Consider the following 17,190-nt stretch of genomic DNA (forward strand, 5'->3'; position numbering starts at 1 on the left):
TGTCATATTCTATTTCATTAAAAGGAAATCTGAAGAAAATGTTATGGTAGCAAATACTACGATACTTGCTATCATGTTCTCCAATTTTTCTCTACCTTCAACTTCTGAAAATTAAAGCAATAAACAATGAAAAAAATCAAAGAGGCTAAGACAAACACAGGAAAGAAAAATCCCTAAGGAACAATAAAGGCAACAGAAAAACACCTTCAAATGAAATTTTAATAATCCTCAGAGAATAAAATAACACAAGGAAATTTCTTAGGAGTAGAGAACATGAATTTCAGACCTAACAGGCCCACTAAGCATCTTGCTCGATAATTAGAAAGTCCACATCCAGGTTCATAATCATTAAATTTTCAGTATTCAGAAAATGAAGATCCTAGAACTTTGGAAGAGTTTAGAAAAAGAATCATATACTAGGGACCAGAACTCAGATTATCAAACTTCTCAAGCTTCATTAGAATTTCATGTACAATAAAGCAGTATGAAGTTTTTAGGGGAAATTATTTCCAACTTAAAACTTTTCTCTTGGGGCGCCTGGGTGGCTCAGTGGGTTAAGCCGCTGCCTTCGGCTCAGGTCGTGATCTCAGGGTCCTGGGATCGAGTCCCGCATCGGGCTCTCTGCTCAGCAGGGAGCCTGCTTGTCTCTCTCTCTCTCTCTGCCTGCCTCTCTGCCTGCTTGTGATCTCTGTCTGTCAAATAAATAAATAAAATCTTTAAAAAAAAAAACAAAAAAAAACCACTTTTCTCTTAATTAAGCATGAAGGTAAAGACATTTGTAATATCTCATGTTTATTACCTAACTGACCTTTCTGAAGATGAAGGAAAACAGACTCAACTCAAGTGAGGAGATGAAAAAATAAATAAATAAACAAAACATGGGATACATGCAAAATGGAACATGATACAGAAAAGAGGTAAAGTTATTAATTTTTAGGATGACAGCCTAAAGAGCAGCAAGTCTATACTGGAAGGATGGATAGAGGATTTAAAGATGAGGCTTTTAAAAAAAAATAAAGCTGAAAGATCAATATATTTTTTAGAAACTAGATGACTGGGTATCTGTGGTTCTGGCAGGGAGTTCTGTGAGTGAATTAGCAATACACAAAACCAAGTAACAAGTAAACAAAATGAGGTAGTAAGTGTAATAAAACCAAAACAGAAGAGTGAATAATAAAAGAAATGTAACCATAATATATTGCATGGCTCAAATGTGAATGATACATATACAGCCATGCTGATAGAGAATACGAATTCAGATCTTTAAGCAAAAAGTGTAGCTATGAGAATAGGAAGGGAAGAAGTATGAGGGAGGTTGCTGGGGGAAGGGAAGAGGCTAAATACTCCTGTACTAAGCCAAATGATGAATGAGAAAGGGAACTAAACATTTTCAACTGTAAGCTGTGAACTTATGATGTGAAATTTTAAAACCAGGTAACATGAATTTTTTCCACTGATATTTGCAAGAATGAGATTGTACCCAGTTGACTTAGGAGGGGTTTTACGACTATCATTAAGTAAAAGCAAGACGCAGTATAAGAAGATTCCATTTAAGATTATGAAAGGGGTGTTGAAGGGTAGCTAAGCAAAGGAAAAGCAAGACAGGTACTTCTGATACAAAGGAATGTGTACAGGCTTCCAGTTATAGAATGAATAAATCACAGGAAAAGAAGCTTAGAGAATATAGTCAATGGTACTGCAATAGCATTGTATGGTGACAGATAGTAGCTATACTTGTGAACACAGCATCATGTATAAACTTGTGGCATCACTATATTGTACCCATGAAACTAATGTAACACTGAATGTCAACTATATTTCAATAAAAAACTTTTAAGAACATGTATATGCTAGCCACTGGAATACAATTATTAATGTAGGAACATATGCAAAAATCTAAAACATCAGAATCAACAAACTCCCAATAACGCCTTAATCTGGGGGCCAAAACCTCACATCATTTTCTCTCTTTTGAAGTCTGCAATTTAAGTTGTTTTTTTCTTCCAAATGCATACTTAGGGATTGGCTTAGATACATTCATTAGCCTGATATGCATTTCTCTAATTTAAAAAACAAAGGATTTTCTATGAAAAAAAAATTTTAATTTAAAAAGAGCTACAAATGTACCTGCAAATTGCCTGCTTAGCTTCTTCTGGACATTTTTCATTACCTAATTTAATTTCATTTGCCTAAACATTCAGAGATCCAATGCTAAAACAAGTCCTGGATTTCGGTTGGTGGCTATTTCAATCTAGTTGCTTGAAGATTTCACCACAAAACAATGTTGTGTGCTTTGATATACTATAGACCTAAACTTTATTTCCTTACAAAAACTGGCTTTCAATACCTCAAAGAACAAGGTTCCTCCTGATTACACAATAATCTATGCAAATAGACAATTACTTTTACCTATTTGTCTTTTTTGGCTATTCCAAGTACACATGCATGCATGTGGTTCAGAGAACTGAAACAAAGTTAGCCTTTTTAAAAAATTTTATTTTTCAGTGTTCCAAGATTCATTGTTTATATACCACACACAGTGCTCCATACAATATGAGCCCTCCTTAATATGCACCACTAAGCTTACCCATCATCTCACCCACTTCCCTTCCAAGTCCATCAGTTTGCTTCTCAGAGGCCACAGCCTCTCATGCTTCAACTCCACCTCTGATTTCCCCCAATTCGTTTTTCCTTTCTTTCTCCTAATGTCCTCCATGTTATACCTTATGCTCCACAAGTAAGTGAAACCATATGATAATTGATTTTCTCTGCTTGACTTATTTCACTCAGCATAATCTCCCCCACTCCCATCCATGCGGACACGATGTTGGGTATTCATCCTTTCTGAAGGAGGTGTAATATTCCATTGTATAGATGGACCATATCTTCTTTATCCATTCACCTGTTGAAGGGCATCTTGGCTCTTGCCACAGTTTGATGATTGTGGCCATTTCTGTTATGAACATTGGGGTACTCATGGCAATTCTTTTCACTACATGCAAAGTTAGACTTTTGCTGGGGTTTCAGCAGGCAGCAATCTCATCAACTTTCCATAATCTGAATTCTATATTAAACCAGTACATTTAAATGTTTATGAAAGATAAAAGCTTCTTGACAATAGCAAAATCACCTCTTCTAAACTTAACTGCTATCAAGATAATTACTCTGAACTGAAGGTGAACAGGGGAATTAAATTTGCTTTAACGTGATGAACTCTTGCTCTCAAATTCTCTTTCACATTTTATAATCTATCTTTCCACAGGGTTTTTCACTTTAAGACAGGCTTCAGTGACCTGGTAGCTACCTTGACTCTAAAATGTTTTACCTCTTCCACTAAGTTTTGATAAAAGAAACGATATAACTACCTGGTGCCATTGGGCTCTCTTGCACTACAGTAAGATTAAAAGTGGTAGTTACACAAATCCAGAGACTCAGTAAATTCATAGTAATTGAGATGCAACAGAATAGAATAGTGGTTGCCAGGAACTGAGGAGAGGAGGGACTTAGGAAGATGAAAAAGTTCTAGAAGTGGATGATGGTGATGGTTGCACAGCAATGCCACTGAAATGTACACTTAAAAATGGTGAAAGTGGTAAACCTTATGTTACATATATTTTACCACAGTAAAAATCGGAAAAGATACAGTAGAAATAACACTTCAGGGGCGCCTGGGTGGCTCAGTGGGTTAAGCCTCTGACTTCGGCTCAGGTCATGATCTCGGGGTCCTGGGATTAAGAGCATCAGGCTCTCTGCTCAGTAGGGAACCTGTCTCCCCCTCTCTCTCCTGTCTCTCGGCCTACTTGTGATTTTTGTCTGTTAAATAAATAAATAAAATCTTTAAAAGAAAGAAAGAAAGAAATAGCACTTCAGCTAACTTTGGATTTCAACAAAATGAAGACTACTGCTGTGAGTTTAACTTCTTAACCCAAGTCCTACCACTTGTGCCCTTCCCATCCCCAACAAGTCTATAAAACATTTAGGCAACCCAGCTAGAAATAAGTGGTGGGGGGGAAAAACAGTGGCTCCATTATCTCGACTTGTTCCTCTTATTCTTTTCCAACCTTTTTAAAATTAGTTTTCAGATCCCAAAGAAATTCACGATATCCTGACGTTATCACAGGACTAGCTCAAATAGTTATAATCCTAACAACCTCCCTTTATTGCAATTTGCTTCAACAACCTTAGAGCCTACATGAGACCGATTTCAGACCTAAAGATACCTACAGATTGAAAGTGAAGGGATGGAGAATATTTATCACACAAATGGATGTCAAAAGAAAGAGTAGCAAAACTTCTATCAGACAAACTAGACTTTTTTGTTCTTGTATTATTTTCATCCTGCTTTGGCATCAGAGCAGTACTGGCTTCATGTAAAGCAGTACTGTCTTTATATTATTTGTAAAATTTCAATAAAGAGTGTCCTTCATTTTTTTTCAATGTTTGCTAGAATTCACCAATGAAACCATTTGGTCTTGGGCTTTTCTGGGCCGGTGAACTTTCATTCTTCTTATTGGTGTAAGAAAATATCCTATTTCTTGGATTTAAGATTCATGATTCAATCCTGGTAACTTGAGTGTTTTTTAGAAATTATCTGTTTTGTTTTCCTAAGTTATCTGATTTGTTAGTAGTTAACTGTTTATAGTAGTCTCTTATCATACTATGTATTTCTGTGGTTATCTGTTATATTGTATTCTCTTTCATTTCTCATTTGGTTTTGAGTCTTCTTTGTTTTCTTAGTTAATGTAGTTAAAACGTTGCCAATTTCAGGGCTTTTTTCTTTTTAATCGGTCATTACTTTCAGTGTTATGTTGTTTATTCTGGTCTCTTTTTTATTTATAATTTTTCTTTGTTATTTCCCTCTTCTACTAAATTTCAGTTTAGTTTCTTCTTTCTTCTTTTTATAGTTCTTTGCAGTGTAATGTTAAGTTGTTTATTTGAATTTTTTATTTTTAGATTTTACTCATTTACTTATTTTTTGAGGGTTTATCATGATTACGAATATGATCCCTTTTATTTATTTTTAATTTAAATTCAACTAGCCAACATATAGTACATCATTAGTTTTTGATGTAGTTTTTTCAGCTAAAGAACACATTCATGAGAGCTGGGGGCAGGGGACAGGGGGTGGTCTCAACCAGGCTTTATGCTCAGCAGGGCTCAATCTCATGACCCTGAGATCATGACCCAAGCCAAAACCAAGCCTCAGACACTTAACTGACTGAGCCATCCAGGTGTCCCAAACTTTTTTCTTAATACAGCATTTATAGTGGAAATTTCACTCTAACATCTGCTTTTGCTGCATCCCGTGGGTTTTGGAATGCTGTATTTTCATTTTATTTTGTTTTGAGCCACACTTTGATTTGCTGGTGGATTTCTTATTCAGCCCATTGCTTGTACAGTAGTGTGTTGTTTAATATTTACACTGGAGAAAGAAAGAAAGAAAGAACGAACAAACGAACGAACCCTAGTAGTTCCACCTCCTACTCCCTTATTTCAGGAATCCTGACGATTCTCTAGCAGTCTGAAAGCCAAATATGCAACTTCCAGTTTGAGCAATGTTCTATAGGACACCCACAAAATCAAATAATGATCCATAACACTACACTGTCTCTTTTCTCCCTTCCTCCAGTTAAAAGTGGCCCTCATCCTAAAGCATCCAAACAATAAATTCTCACAGAAATTTAACACTCTTTACAAGATGTCTATTAATCTTCATCTATTTATTCACTAGATGAAGCCCTTAACTTCAAAAGGGTCCCATCTTTTTGCCTTAACACATACCTGATGATGAAGCTGGAGTCCTGTTAAAAGTGTCTCCATTTGCTCCAGAAGAATACCTATCCTGTAATAAGGAAGAAAAGACTCATTTTCTATTTTGAAAATAAAAATGCACCACCATAAATACTAGAAAACTTTAATAACCAGGCATTGTTCCAAACAAAACAAAGCAGAGTATCAGATTTCCGGGTCACTTGTTACTTTATTAATTATTCCAAGACTTCACTTTAACACTGAATGTATAGCATATTTTTTTCAATATCTTATTTATTTATTTGACAGAGAATGACAGGAGGAAAAGGAACACAAGCAGGGGGAGTGGCAGAGGGAGTGGCAAATGGAGAAACAGGCTTTCCGCTGAGCAGGGAGCCCAATGCTGCCCCATCCCAGGACCCTGGGATCTTGACCTGAGCAGAAGGCAGATGCTTAATGACTGAGTCACCCAGGTGCCCTGAATGCATAGCATATTATCACTTAAAACAGCGATTAGCAAACTACAGTCATGAGGCAAATCTGGTGACCCACCAGTTTTCGTGAAATTTTATTGGAACATAGTCACCCTTGTTCATCTAGATATCTCTATGGCTGTTTTCCCATCACAATAACCAAGTTGCGACTAAGCCTGCAAAGTTTAAAATATTTACCATCTAGCCCTTTATGGGAAGAGTCTGCCAACATCTGACTTAAAAGTTTACCCACCCATTTACTTGGAAAGTATAATAATAATTATTATTATATAAATAAAATCTGACCAAAGTAACACATGAATAAATTAATGCATGCCAATATATTTTTTAAACTTCAGTATTTTACATTTTACTCAACAACACCTCACAGAATAAAGTATAGTGGAGAAGGAGAGCAATAGGTAACAGCACAGTACTACAGGATTTTATTGTTAAAACCTCAGCTGTGGGGCACCTGGGTGGCTCAGTCAGTTAAGTGTCTACCTTCAGCTCAGGTCATGATCCTAGGGTCCTGGAATCAAGCCCCATATTGCGCTCAGCAGAAACCTGCTTCTCCCTCTCCTCTCAGCTTGTGATCTCTCTCATTATCTCTGTCACTTTGTCTCTCTCTCTCAAATAAATAAGCAAAAATAAAATCTTTAAAAACAAAAACAGAAAACATTTCAATTGTGTTGGGGCACCTAGGTGGCTCAGTTAAATGTCTGCCTTCAGCTCAGACCATCTCAAAGTCTCAAGGTCCTGCGATTGAGTCCCACATTGGGCTCCCCACTTGACAGAGTCTGCTGCTCCCTCTCCTTCTGACACTTCCCTGCACTTGTCCTCGAGTGCACACGCCGTCTCACATAAATCAATAAAATCTTTTTTAAAAAAACTTCCATTGTGTTTATATAAAGGGAAATAAATGTATGTGTTCATGGTTTTTAAAAAGGAGTTCACTCTAAAATAAAGAAAACATCACATCACTGAGGCACTAAAGACAATACACCTGTATATATACATTGCAAGGACAGTGTAAATACAAAGAAGTGGTTCATGTCAGCTTCAGAATATTCAAGTTAATTTCAATCAAACTTGTCACAGCAACAGTTGAAGACTTTTGTTGATGCTCTCAAATACTGGCTATCCCATTTTCCCTACTTCAGTCTCCAAAAAATGTATTCGCTATTAATGCATATATATTACATTTGTAGTGGTATATTTGCATTTCTGTTGGGCTCAGAAAATTCAACTTTTGTTATTAATTCAATGCCTAACTGTCAAATTAATGTGGGAATCTTCCAACATTTTCAGTGTATCTTTGTGTTAACAACACCTTGTGTAACTTTCTTCTCACTTGTAACGTCTAGGCTGTCCTTATCATCATTAACTGACTCCTTACGTTAACCTCACATAAGCTTTCTCTACTTACAGCAAAACTTACCGAACGCAATTCTCAAATTCTTGCAAATGAAATGCAGAACTCAATAATTTAGAAATGAAAGTTGACCTAAAACTTACGTGATATCTTAATTAATAACTGATTATATTAGAATAGTCACATTTCTTCAAATGAGTTCCTTTAAATAAACCAAAAGCTAGAGGTAGTGCACTAGTCATACTTATTTTCTAAAATTTCCTCTACAGAAGACACTGAATAACTTTAAAAACTACTATTATAAAGCTCAAGAGTCATCCAATTATTTTCTGAGTTATTAAGAACAGAAAGGCAATACACCATAGTTAAAAATGCCTTGGGCTTTTGGTAATTACTACAGTAAAAAGTTGCAATTTATAATTACCATAGACATTAAAACAAATATCCCATGAGATAATTAGGTTTTTAAGAACCTGACTGTGATGAACTGGAAAGTCAGAACACAAGACACAGCATGTTTTTAAAAAATGTTTTTAAATAAATAAAACATTAAGAAGAGTGATCCACTTTTCCCTCTTTAAAGTGATATTCTGAAGACTTTTTAAAAATTTTTTAGTGGTCAAAGTATTATTGGATGAAGAAAATCTAAACAAAGGCTGGTTTAAGTGTGATAAAGCTAATAAGGGTAATGAGACACTTTTGCATTCAAGAACTTAAAAACTATTAAGATTAGATGATCTTCAAGCTGTGGCATTTAGTATTCCACATACACAGAATTCAGAAATTCCAAGGCAAAAATTTTTTTTTCTTAAAAGGTTTTTTATTTATTTATTCAACAGACAGAGATCACAAGTAGGCAGAGGCAGGCAGAGAGAGAGGAGAAAGCAGGCTCTCTGAGGAACAGAGAGCCTGATACGGGGCTTGATCCCAGGATCCTGGGATCATGACGTGAGCCAAAGGCAGAGGCTTTAACCCACCCAGGGACCCCCAAGACAATTTTGAAACAAAACATCATAAAAAATTCCTAACCTTTTTCATAAGCTTAAAAATAAAATTTCATATTCCCTTTAGCTACTGTACCATTTCTCTGCCTCTCTTAAAGTAAAATGTCTACAGCTGCTCCGTTCACTTTCTTATATCCCATTTTTCCTTGGAGCCACTCAAGTTGGGAGTACCCAGGGTAAATCCCTTTAAGTCTGTTTTACACTATGCAACTCTACCCAATCTCAAAGCTTTAAATCCCATTATTATGCAGATAATTACCAAATTTATATATATAGCTCTGATCCCTCTTCTAGGCAACAAATTCATATTACCTACTGACTGGTATCTTTACTTACACTTTCATAGTCAACACAACAATCACAACATTCTTTGTTTTGACCCCTCCAAAGCTTGTACATCAGTTGGCTAAATGAACATAATAAAAATAAATGAATGAAAATAAGATGCTGGGGCACAACAAAAAAAGAAAAGCTGTGCATCTTTCATAGATTCTCCATTTCGGCTAATGGCACCGTCATCCATCTAGTTGCTTAAATTTTAAAACCTATGGTACAGCACGGGGAATATACTCAATGGTCTTGTAATGCTATTATATGGTTATAGATGGTAGCTACCCTAGTATGAGCACATCCTAACATACAGACTTGTCAAATCACTATTGTACACCTGAAGCTAATGTAACATTGTTTCAACTATACTTCCATAAAATAAATAAATAAAATTTAAAAACCTAGCCATCATCCTTGATTACGCTCTTTCACTCCCCATGCCCAGTCAAGCAAATCCTATTAACTCTTAAGTCTACAATTACCTTAGGTCTCCTTTCCCTCTGTGAGTTCATTTTCTACCACTCTTGTCTTATCTCACTGTACTTTAGCCATACTATCTATAGTGGGCTGAAAAATGGCTACCTAAAGACATTAAGTAATAAACCCTGAAACTTGTAAATGTTACTTTATTTGGAAAAAGAGCTGTTGTAAAGGTAATTAAACATAATTAAAATGTAATTAAACATTAGACTTTGAAATGAGATTGCTCTGGATTGTCTGTGTAGGCTCTAAATGTCACCACAAATGTCCTTATGAGAGACAAAAACAGTTAAGACACACACACACACTCGGGCAGCCATGGAAGATGGAGCAGAAAGAGATGTATCCGCAAACCAGAAAATGCCTATTACTACCAGAATGCTGGAGGCGGCTATGGATTCTCTCCTAGAACCTACAGAAGGAAGACAGCCCTGATGACACCGAGATTTCTAACTTCTGACCTTGGGAAACTAATACCTTATTATGCAATTTATCTATCAGGTGCACCACTATCCCCAACACCTAATAGGGCTCAATAAAATTTCACTGGATGATTCAAATAAGCCAATTTAGAATTTTCAAAATGTTTTACGCATAGGGTTCTCATATGCAGCTGCAAATAATCCATTTGCCTTTTGGTGAACACATTTTTTTTAACTTTGTATGTATTCAGTATTTTCACTTCTAAAATATCACATTTTTTAGGTCTTTTATGTTTTTAAGCCAATGAATACTTCCATCAACATGGTAAGCTTTTATTTTGTTTTTTTAATGCAATAAGGTTTTGATCTCAAAAACTTGTCAGTTCTGATACCCAAATGAGTAAGTTCAAATACCCAAATCAGTAAGTTCACAGCTGGACAGTTTGTGAACCCTGAAGATGCCTCTTCCCTTTCCAATGTAGGGTCCAATGTAGATAGCTCCATGTTTTCTTCCCCCAGCCCCCTAAAGTCCTTAGCAAATATTTCTTTCATTTTATAGCCAGAATCCCCTCAAATGCAACAGAGTACTGTATCAATTTATACAGAATACCAAGATTTCATTTCCTATTCTAGGTTCCATGTCAAATAAAGCTGACATAGGTTGTCCAAATAAACAGATCAGACAGGGTTATGTCAAATAGTGTGCTTCATAAAAATTTTAAAATTTAAATTTCAGGGGCATCTGGATGGCTCAGTGGGTTAATACTCTGCCTTTGGCTCAGGTCATGATCTCAGGGCCCTGGGATCAAGCCCCACATCGGGCTCTCTGCTCGGCAGGGAGCCTGCTTCTCCCTCTCATTCTGCCTGCTTCTCTGCCAACTTGTGATTTCTCTGTCAAATAGATGAATGAAATCTTGGGGAAAAAAATTTTAATTTCAGACAAAGCATGTCTCCTTCTTTGGTCTAACACATAAATTAAAGTCCCAAAATACAGAAAATATTATTCTATATCCCTTCTTCTGACTGATCAGTCCTAGCTAGGTCAGCCCCGTACCCAACCCCAGCTGGAGTCTGGTCTTTTTTCCCTTTCTTCAGCAATTGGTATATGACAACTTCTAAAATTACAGCAGCTACTTCAGCACTTCCAGGGCTGAAGAACTCCAACTCCTGAGTCTCAGATATCACACACATACCCAAAGTTCAAGAGAACTAGCACGTCACACAAGAAAGAGCAAAGAACCTCAAAATTTAGAGGTAACTACCAAAGCTAGGAACAAATGGGACTGCTCTAAGAGCTCACAATCTAGGCCCTAATTTCTGTATGTGATAACATTTTCCAAATAAAAGTTATTTCCCCAAACAAAAACTTTTAACAATCAAAACGCAGAGTGAAATCATCTACCCCATACTATGAGAGAAACCTAGACCAAATGAGGACAGAGTATAGTCAGAGAAACACAGAAAACAAAAGGCTCTCTAGTTTCATCTTCTCTCTGGAATCAGGCAATCTTGATCAGCTGACTAGAAACCAATGGCTGTAAGCTGCTGAACTTCTTCAAAAGGATTCAGTTTCCTCTATCTTCCAGACCTACTTTACCAACATCTCTGCCATTCTCCTCAGCCTTCTCATACCTTTCTATCACTATATTCTCAGGTCCACAGGTCCACTATTTAATTTTTTTAAAGATTTTATTTATTTGACAGAGAAACACCGAGAGGGGAGACACAAGCAGTGGAAGTGGGAGAGGGAGAAGCAGGCTTCCTGCTACGCAGGAAGCCCAGTGTGGGTCTCAATTCCAGGTCCCTGGGATCATGACCTGAGCCAAAGGCAGACGCTTGATGACTGAGCCACCCAAGCGCCCTCCATTATTTAGATTTTAAAGATGAGTCAGAGATCTTTCCTTCAAGCTTGACACCTGGACTTTTTATCTGGATGACCATTTTGACTGGTGTCCACAAGTTACATGTATTTAGCAACAAACAAGAATTTCCCTGTTTTGGGGCGCCTGGGTGGCTCAGTGGGTTAAGCCGCTGCCTTCGGCTCAGGTCATGATCCCAGGGTCCTGGGATCGAGTCCTGCATCGGGCTCTCTGCTCAGCAGGGAGCCTGCTTCCCTCCCTCTCTCTGCCTGCCTCTCTGTCTACTTGTGATCTCTGTCTGTCAAATAAACCAATAAAAAATCTTTAAAAAAAAAAAAAGAATTTCCCTGTTTTCTAATAGGACACACAATATCCTCCCATATCTCAGTGATGATTATAAGCAGAAACTGTTTACAGTCTCTCAGGCCCTAGCATTTCAGCTTCCTCAGTTCTGCCAATTCAGTGATGTCCAAGAGCCACATTTTTTCCTGCTACTTCAGAACCATAGTGTGAATGGAACAAAGAAGCCCCGAACTTTATTTTCTTATCTAGACAATTATTATAAACGTTGCTAGTACTGCTTAATACAATTATAATTGTGGGGGCACCTGAGTGTCTCAGTCAGTTAAGTGTCTGATTCTTGATATCAGCTGAGTTCTTGATCTCAGGGTCGTGAGTTCAAGCTCTGCACTGAGCTCCACGCTGGGCATGGAGCCTACTTAAAAAAAAAATTTTTTTTAATTGTGGATGGACCAGTTATCTCAAGCTATGTTTGCTTTAATCACAAGAGTATTTGCCTTCTGAAGTGTGCCACCAAAAAGGCAGATAATGAGACAGAAGAAATCACTGTAGAGACTTTCTCTCATGGTCATCTATCAAGAAGAATTCATTACACAGCTAGTAAGCAAATACAGTATACTATTATTCACCATATTCATCCATTCCAACACTCATCCCAACAAACTTGCATGCAGTATGCAACTGCCTAACAACTGAGATGTATGGACTACATCATTACTAGATTAGCAAATATTTTTTAATCTCACATTTTGCACTGTTCCACACCCAGGTGGTATACCATCTTCAAAATCTGTATTTAGGAAGTTCCAACAGCTATCAGAACAGTGGCCTATTAGTTCAAAATTACATAAGCATGGGTAACTAACTATTAAGTCTCAAAAAAAAAATCCTGAAAAGTAGTCAGGAAAGGCTGATCAGATATTCTCTAAGATATCAATCCAAGACAGTTGAGGAGCCAAGAAAAATTTTTTAAAAAAACAAAATCTCAGCTGTCTCTTAAAATAGATATTCAGAACAGCCAATCAAAATGGTACCTTTAAATGAAACCAGGTTGAATAGAAGACCTCAGATCTCTCCCACACATACATATCATGTATTCATCCTCACTTTCTGCACTTTTTTTTTTCAACCAAGGCAGACAGACAAAGCCACTGACTGCATCATGTTCCTTCAAGTCAACTAGGCCAGATAACTAACTGTACAACCAGCACCAGGATTTAAGTTTGCAGACAATGCAAAAAATTTACAAATTGGCCCCACACAAATGTATTAAGAACCATAAGGTAAAATTAGCATTAACACTCAATTTAGTATTCTTAACATTAAGAAACAAGGTCGGTTACTAAATAGCAAAAATACTTCAAAAAGGTAAACTGACAGCTCTGACAGCCAACCATCCCCAATTTCAGACATCCCACACAATAAACATGCACAACATGTTATAGTCTAGTGTACTATTTGAAGAATACATAATGAAGACAAAAATCTCAGACTAAGAAGAAATAAATATTAGGTGATTATTAAAGTTCAAGTGAAAAAGTCTGTATCTGTGAATTAAACTTTGTAATATAACAAACCTACTGAGAACCAGGGGTAAAAAGAACCATAAAATACATTTTGACCGAGTAATTCCGTTTCTGAAAAAAAGTACTCCTGAATTAAAACAAAAAATAAGCTGTAGATATTCATGACATTACAGTGGAAAGCTAACATCTTAAACTCCCACCAACAGAAAATCAATTATATTACGGTAGAGCCATTCCATGAAATAATATTATGCAACCATAAGAAATTATTTCTAGGAAATTAGTAGTAATATGGAATAGTTAGTGCCAAAGAGTGAAAAAGCTGGAATCAAAACTACTACTATGTGGCCGCCTGCGTGGCTCAGTGGGTTAAAGCCTCTGCCTTCGGCTCAGGTCATGATCCCAGGGTCCTGGGATTAAGCCCCACATCTGCACCCTGTTCAGCGGGGAGCCTGCTTCCTTTCCTCTCTCTCTGTCTGCCTCTCTGCCTACTTGTGATCTCTGTCAAAATAAATAAATAAAATCTTTAAAAGAAAAAAGGAATATAATCTAAAAAAAATACTACTATGTACTATCACTGGGGGAAAAAAGAATTAACTTTACTAAAAATTTATGAGTGTCTGTGCTAAGACTGTTAAGTGATTTTTTCTCTTCTTTTCCCAATACTGTAATAGAATTTTTATGATAGGCAGAGGACCATTAAAAAAAACACACACATAAAATATGTCATTTCTAAATAAGTTCCAAAAAAAGAAACATGTTAAAAATCATATTATTATCTTGAGTATTTTGAAATAAACTTTACACACAGATCAAATCCAGGTAAAACAAATAAAATATGTATTTTATATTTTTGTGTGATATAAGAACTTCCACTAAGACATCACTTGAAATACAGTGTTTGTCAAAACTGATCAACATAATGCATAAACATAAACTAGAAACTCTAAAAGAAAGAAGAGAAAATCAGTTTTTGGAGACATTTCAAGTAGATTACACTTAGGCAAAAACAATCCCTTAAAATATTTTAACTTCTAAATATATACATAATATATAATACATACATATATATTAATTTCTAAAATAGAATTTTTTTAAGTCAATTTTCAAGTCAGAACTGAAACCCAAAAACCTACTCCAAGGCCTCTTCTTGTGAATTACAATGTAACTCTCCAAATGCCACTAAGGAAAAAGATCTGAAGATTAGCACATTTGAAGAGCAAGGGGCTGATGCCATCTCAGTCAGCCTAACATACTCATCTTGAGAGATAATGTATGGAACCAGTTTTCAAAATTCAAAGTATCACCCAACACCAAATTATATTTTTCAATTTTCAATTCAAGTGTCTCTCAGACATACTCAACCACAGTTGTACCAGCCTGCTTCCACCCACAGTACATCCTAAATCATTGACATTTAAATTGTAAATAATATTACATTTATTTTAATTATCAAATTACATATTTTACTTCATTTGAGGGTTAGAGTGCCTCTTCCTCACTGTCCCTAAGACAGTTAATAACTATCAGATGGAGATAAGCACAGCATACTGAAACAGACCGTGATTTATAACTTTCCCACCACAGTGATTTTTCAACTTCGATAAAATCTATAGCATTAAATAATCACAAACTTTCAATGTTACTACCTTCTCGAAAACAGGAACATAGGAAGACATATGAGGTTTGATTATTTCTGCTTCCCAATCTTCATCTCCCATGGTGGCTTCCAGTTCTATTTTTATCTTTAAAAACAAAAAACAAACCAACACCACATGCATATTTGGCCTGTTAGATCGGAATCATATATCTAAAACCATAAACTACCATAATTCCACATACACCTCCTGACCTTCCTCAAAAGTGTTTCCAAAAAGAGGGAAGTTTTGTTTCTTACCTTATACCCATTTTTTTACCTTTAAAAATGAGTTGAACTTAATCATTCTAGCAATCTAGCTTAGGGTTTTCCCCCAAACCTGTTCACCTTCGCCTTCCCCCAACAGCTTATTGATATTAAGGGCAAGGGAAAAATTTCAACTACTCCTCAAAGATTCCCTCTTCACACATCTTTGTAAAGTTTGAAATCTTTGATAGTTTAATGGAAGAGAAGGAGCTGGGGCCAACGCCTTTAAGTCTGGCGGGGTAGGAGAACTGGGTTATCCTTCCAACAGTGCTCAACGAGTACTCTGAGGAGCGTGCGTACACAGAAGTTACCACGGACATTCTCGTTAAGAGAAAAGCCACACAGGCACTGGGCAAAAACAAAAACAAAACAAACAAACAAAAAAACCCCACAAAAACCTGTGCCTCCTCTGTAGGCCTTGAGCCCTTCCGGCGTTCCCTGGGCTTTAAGACCGAACACAGGCAGGAGAAGGAAAAGCCCCATAGGACGGCCCCAAGCCCCACCTGTCCCATCTATTCTTTGTCTACCCCAAACTCCCACTACCGGGAAGTCCAAGGCGACAGGCAGAGGCCCACACAGAGAAGGGAGGCGCCAGAGCACTCACCTCTCCGTGGCTTGCTCTCCCAGGGTCCTCGCAGGCGCTGACGCCGCTTAAACGGCTGCACGTGCAGGACGCCGTGGACTGCGTCAGGTGCGCAGCTTCAACAACAAATGGCACCAGGCGACGAGAGTCACCAGCCAATCAGAGCTCAGACCGTCGGCGTCACCCCGCCCCACCTCCGCCGTGCGTTCCCTACTTGCTCGCATTTGAGGTCGCTGTGGTCAGACCCTCTATCTTGTTTCCACAGTGGCCCGTTGGGCCTGTGTGTACAATGTGGCTGGCCATGAGCCACTTCTCTTCAGATTCTTGAGCGGGGTCTTCAATCTGGAGATGCCCTAGATTTTCTCTACACAACTACTGCAAGCCAAAAATGTCCACCTCCCTTTTTCTAACACCAGAAATAAAAGGAAGTAGGGTAATGCCCTCCCTTCAACCTGCTGAGCTTTCTCTTTTCCTTTTTCCTACGGCAGTCTGTGGCAGTTGGTCCCTCTGGTTCTTCGTTTCTGAGGCACTTACTTTCCATCTGGAGATTTCTGCTGCTTCAACATATAGCATAGGCCCATAGAGCCAGCAGATTTTCTTTTCTCCCAGTGACGGCTGGGATGAGGATCTGTCTTGCTGTTGTAAAGAAAGCCTGTCCTGTAGAGGCAAGGGTCCACATCTTTGGGAAAGAGATGCCCTCCGATGCAGAACGAAAGAAAAAATTGTGTAGGTCGTTCATCAAGGCTTGAACCTGGGGGCCACAGGGTTATATCGTTAGGGATACTGGCCAAACCTAAGAGTGGCCAAGGCTCATTTCCATGCTTAATCCTCTCACGAAGCAGATACTCTTGTTTTGCCTCACAAAAAGTAAATTTCTCAGTATATCTCCATTCCACCAAAAAGCCTAAGAGGGCTGTTTTAAAAGCTAGTTTCCATTTTTAAATTTTCATCATTTTCTGTTCTCTGAATCTTTAAAGAAATGCTGACTATTTCATTCAGTAATATAAATCCCAACATAATGTGACACTCAGACATAGAGGACAACACACTTTATGGGTTCAGCTTTGTGGTGTTCATCTTTAGAACCACCATAATTGGGCGCCTGGGTGGCTCGCTCATATGGTTAAGCATCTGCCTTCAGCTCAGGTCATGATCCTGGGGTCCTGGGATCCAGTCCCACATTG

The 17,190-nt window shown here is 37.5% G+C and overlaps 1 protein-coding gene across 1 annotated transcript in view; it reads right to left on the reverse strand.

Annotated features, from left to right (window-relative positions):
• The window catches only part of DDX4 (DEAD-box helicase 4), a 73,591-nt gene extending 57,510 nt beyond the window's left edge, over window positions 1–16,081 (reverse strand). The window contains exons 1-3 of the mRNA XM_044240780.1: window positions 16,028–16,081; window positions 15,170–15,265; window positions 5,782–5,842 (exon numbers count right to left, since the gene is read on the reverse strand). Of these exons, the coding sequence (XP_044096715.1) occupies window positions 5,782–5,842; window positions 15,170–15,241 (133 nt within the window). The 5' untranslated portion in view covers window positions 15,242–15,265; window positions 16,028–16,081. The remainder of the gene's footprint in view (window positions 1–5,781; window positions 5,843–15,169; window positions 15,266–16,027) is intronic.
• Between the last annotated feature and the right edge of the window lie 1,109 nt (window positions 16,082–17,190).

Source organism: Neovison vison, chromosome 1 (assembly GCF_020171115.1).
Source record: "Neovison vison isolate M4711 chromosome 1, ASM_NN_V1, whole genome shotgun sequence".
NCBI classification, from domain to species: Eukaryota; Metazoa; Chordata; class Mammalia; order Carnivora; family Mustelidae; genus Neogale; species Neogale vison.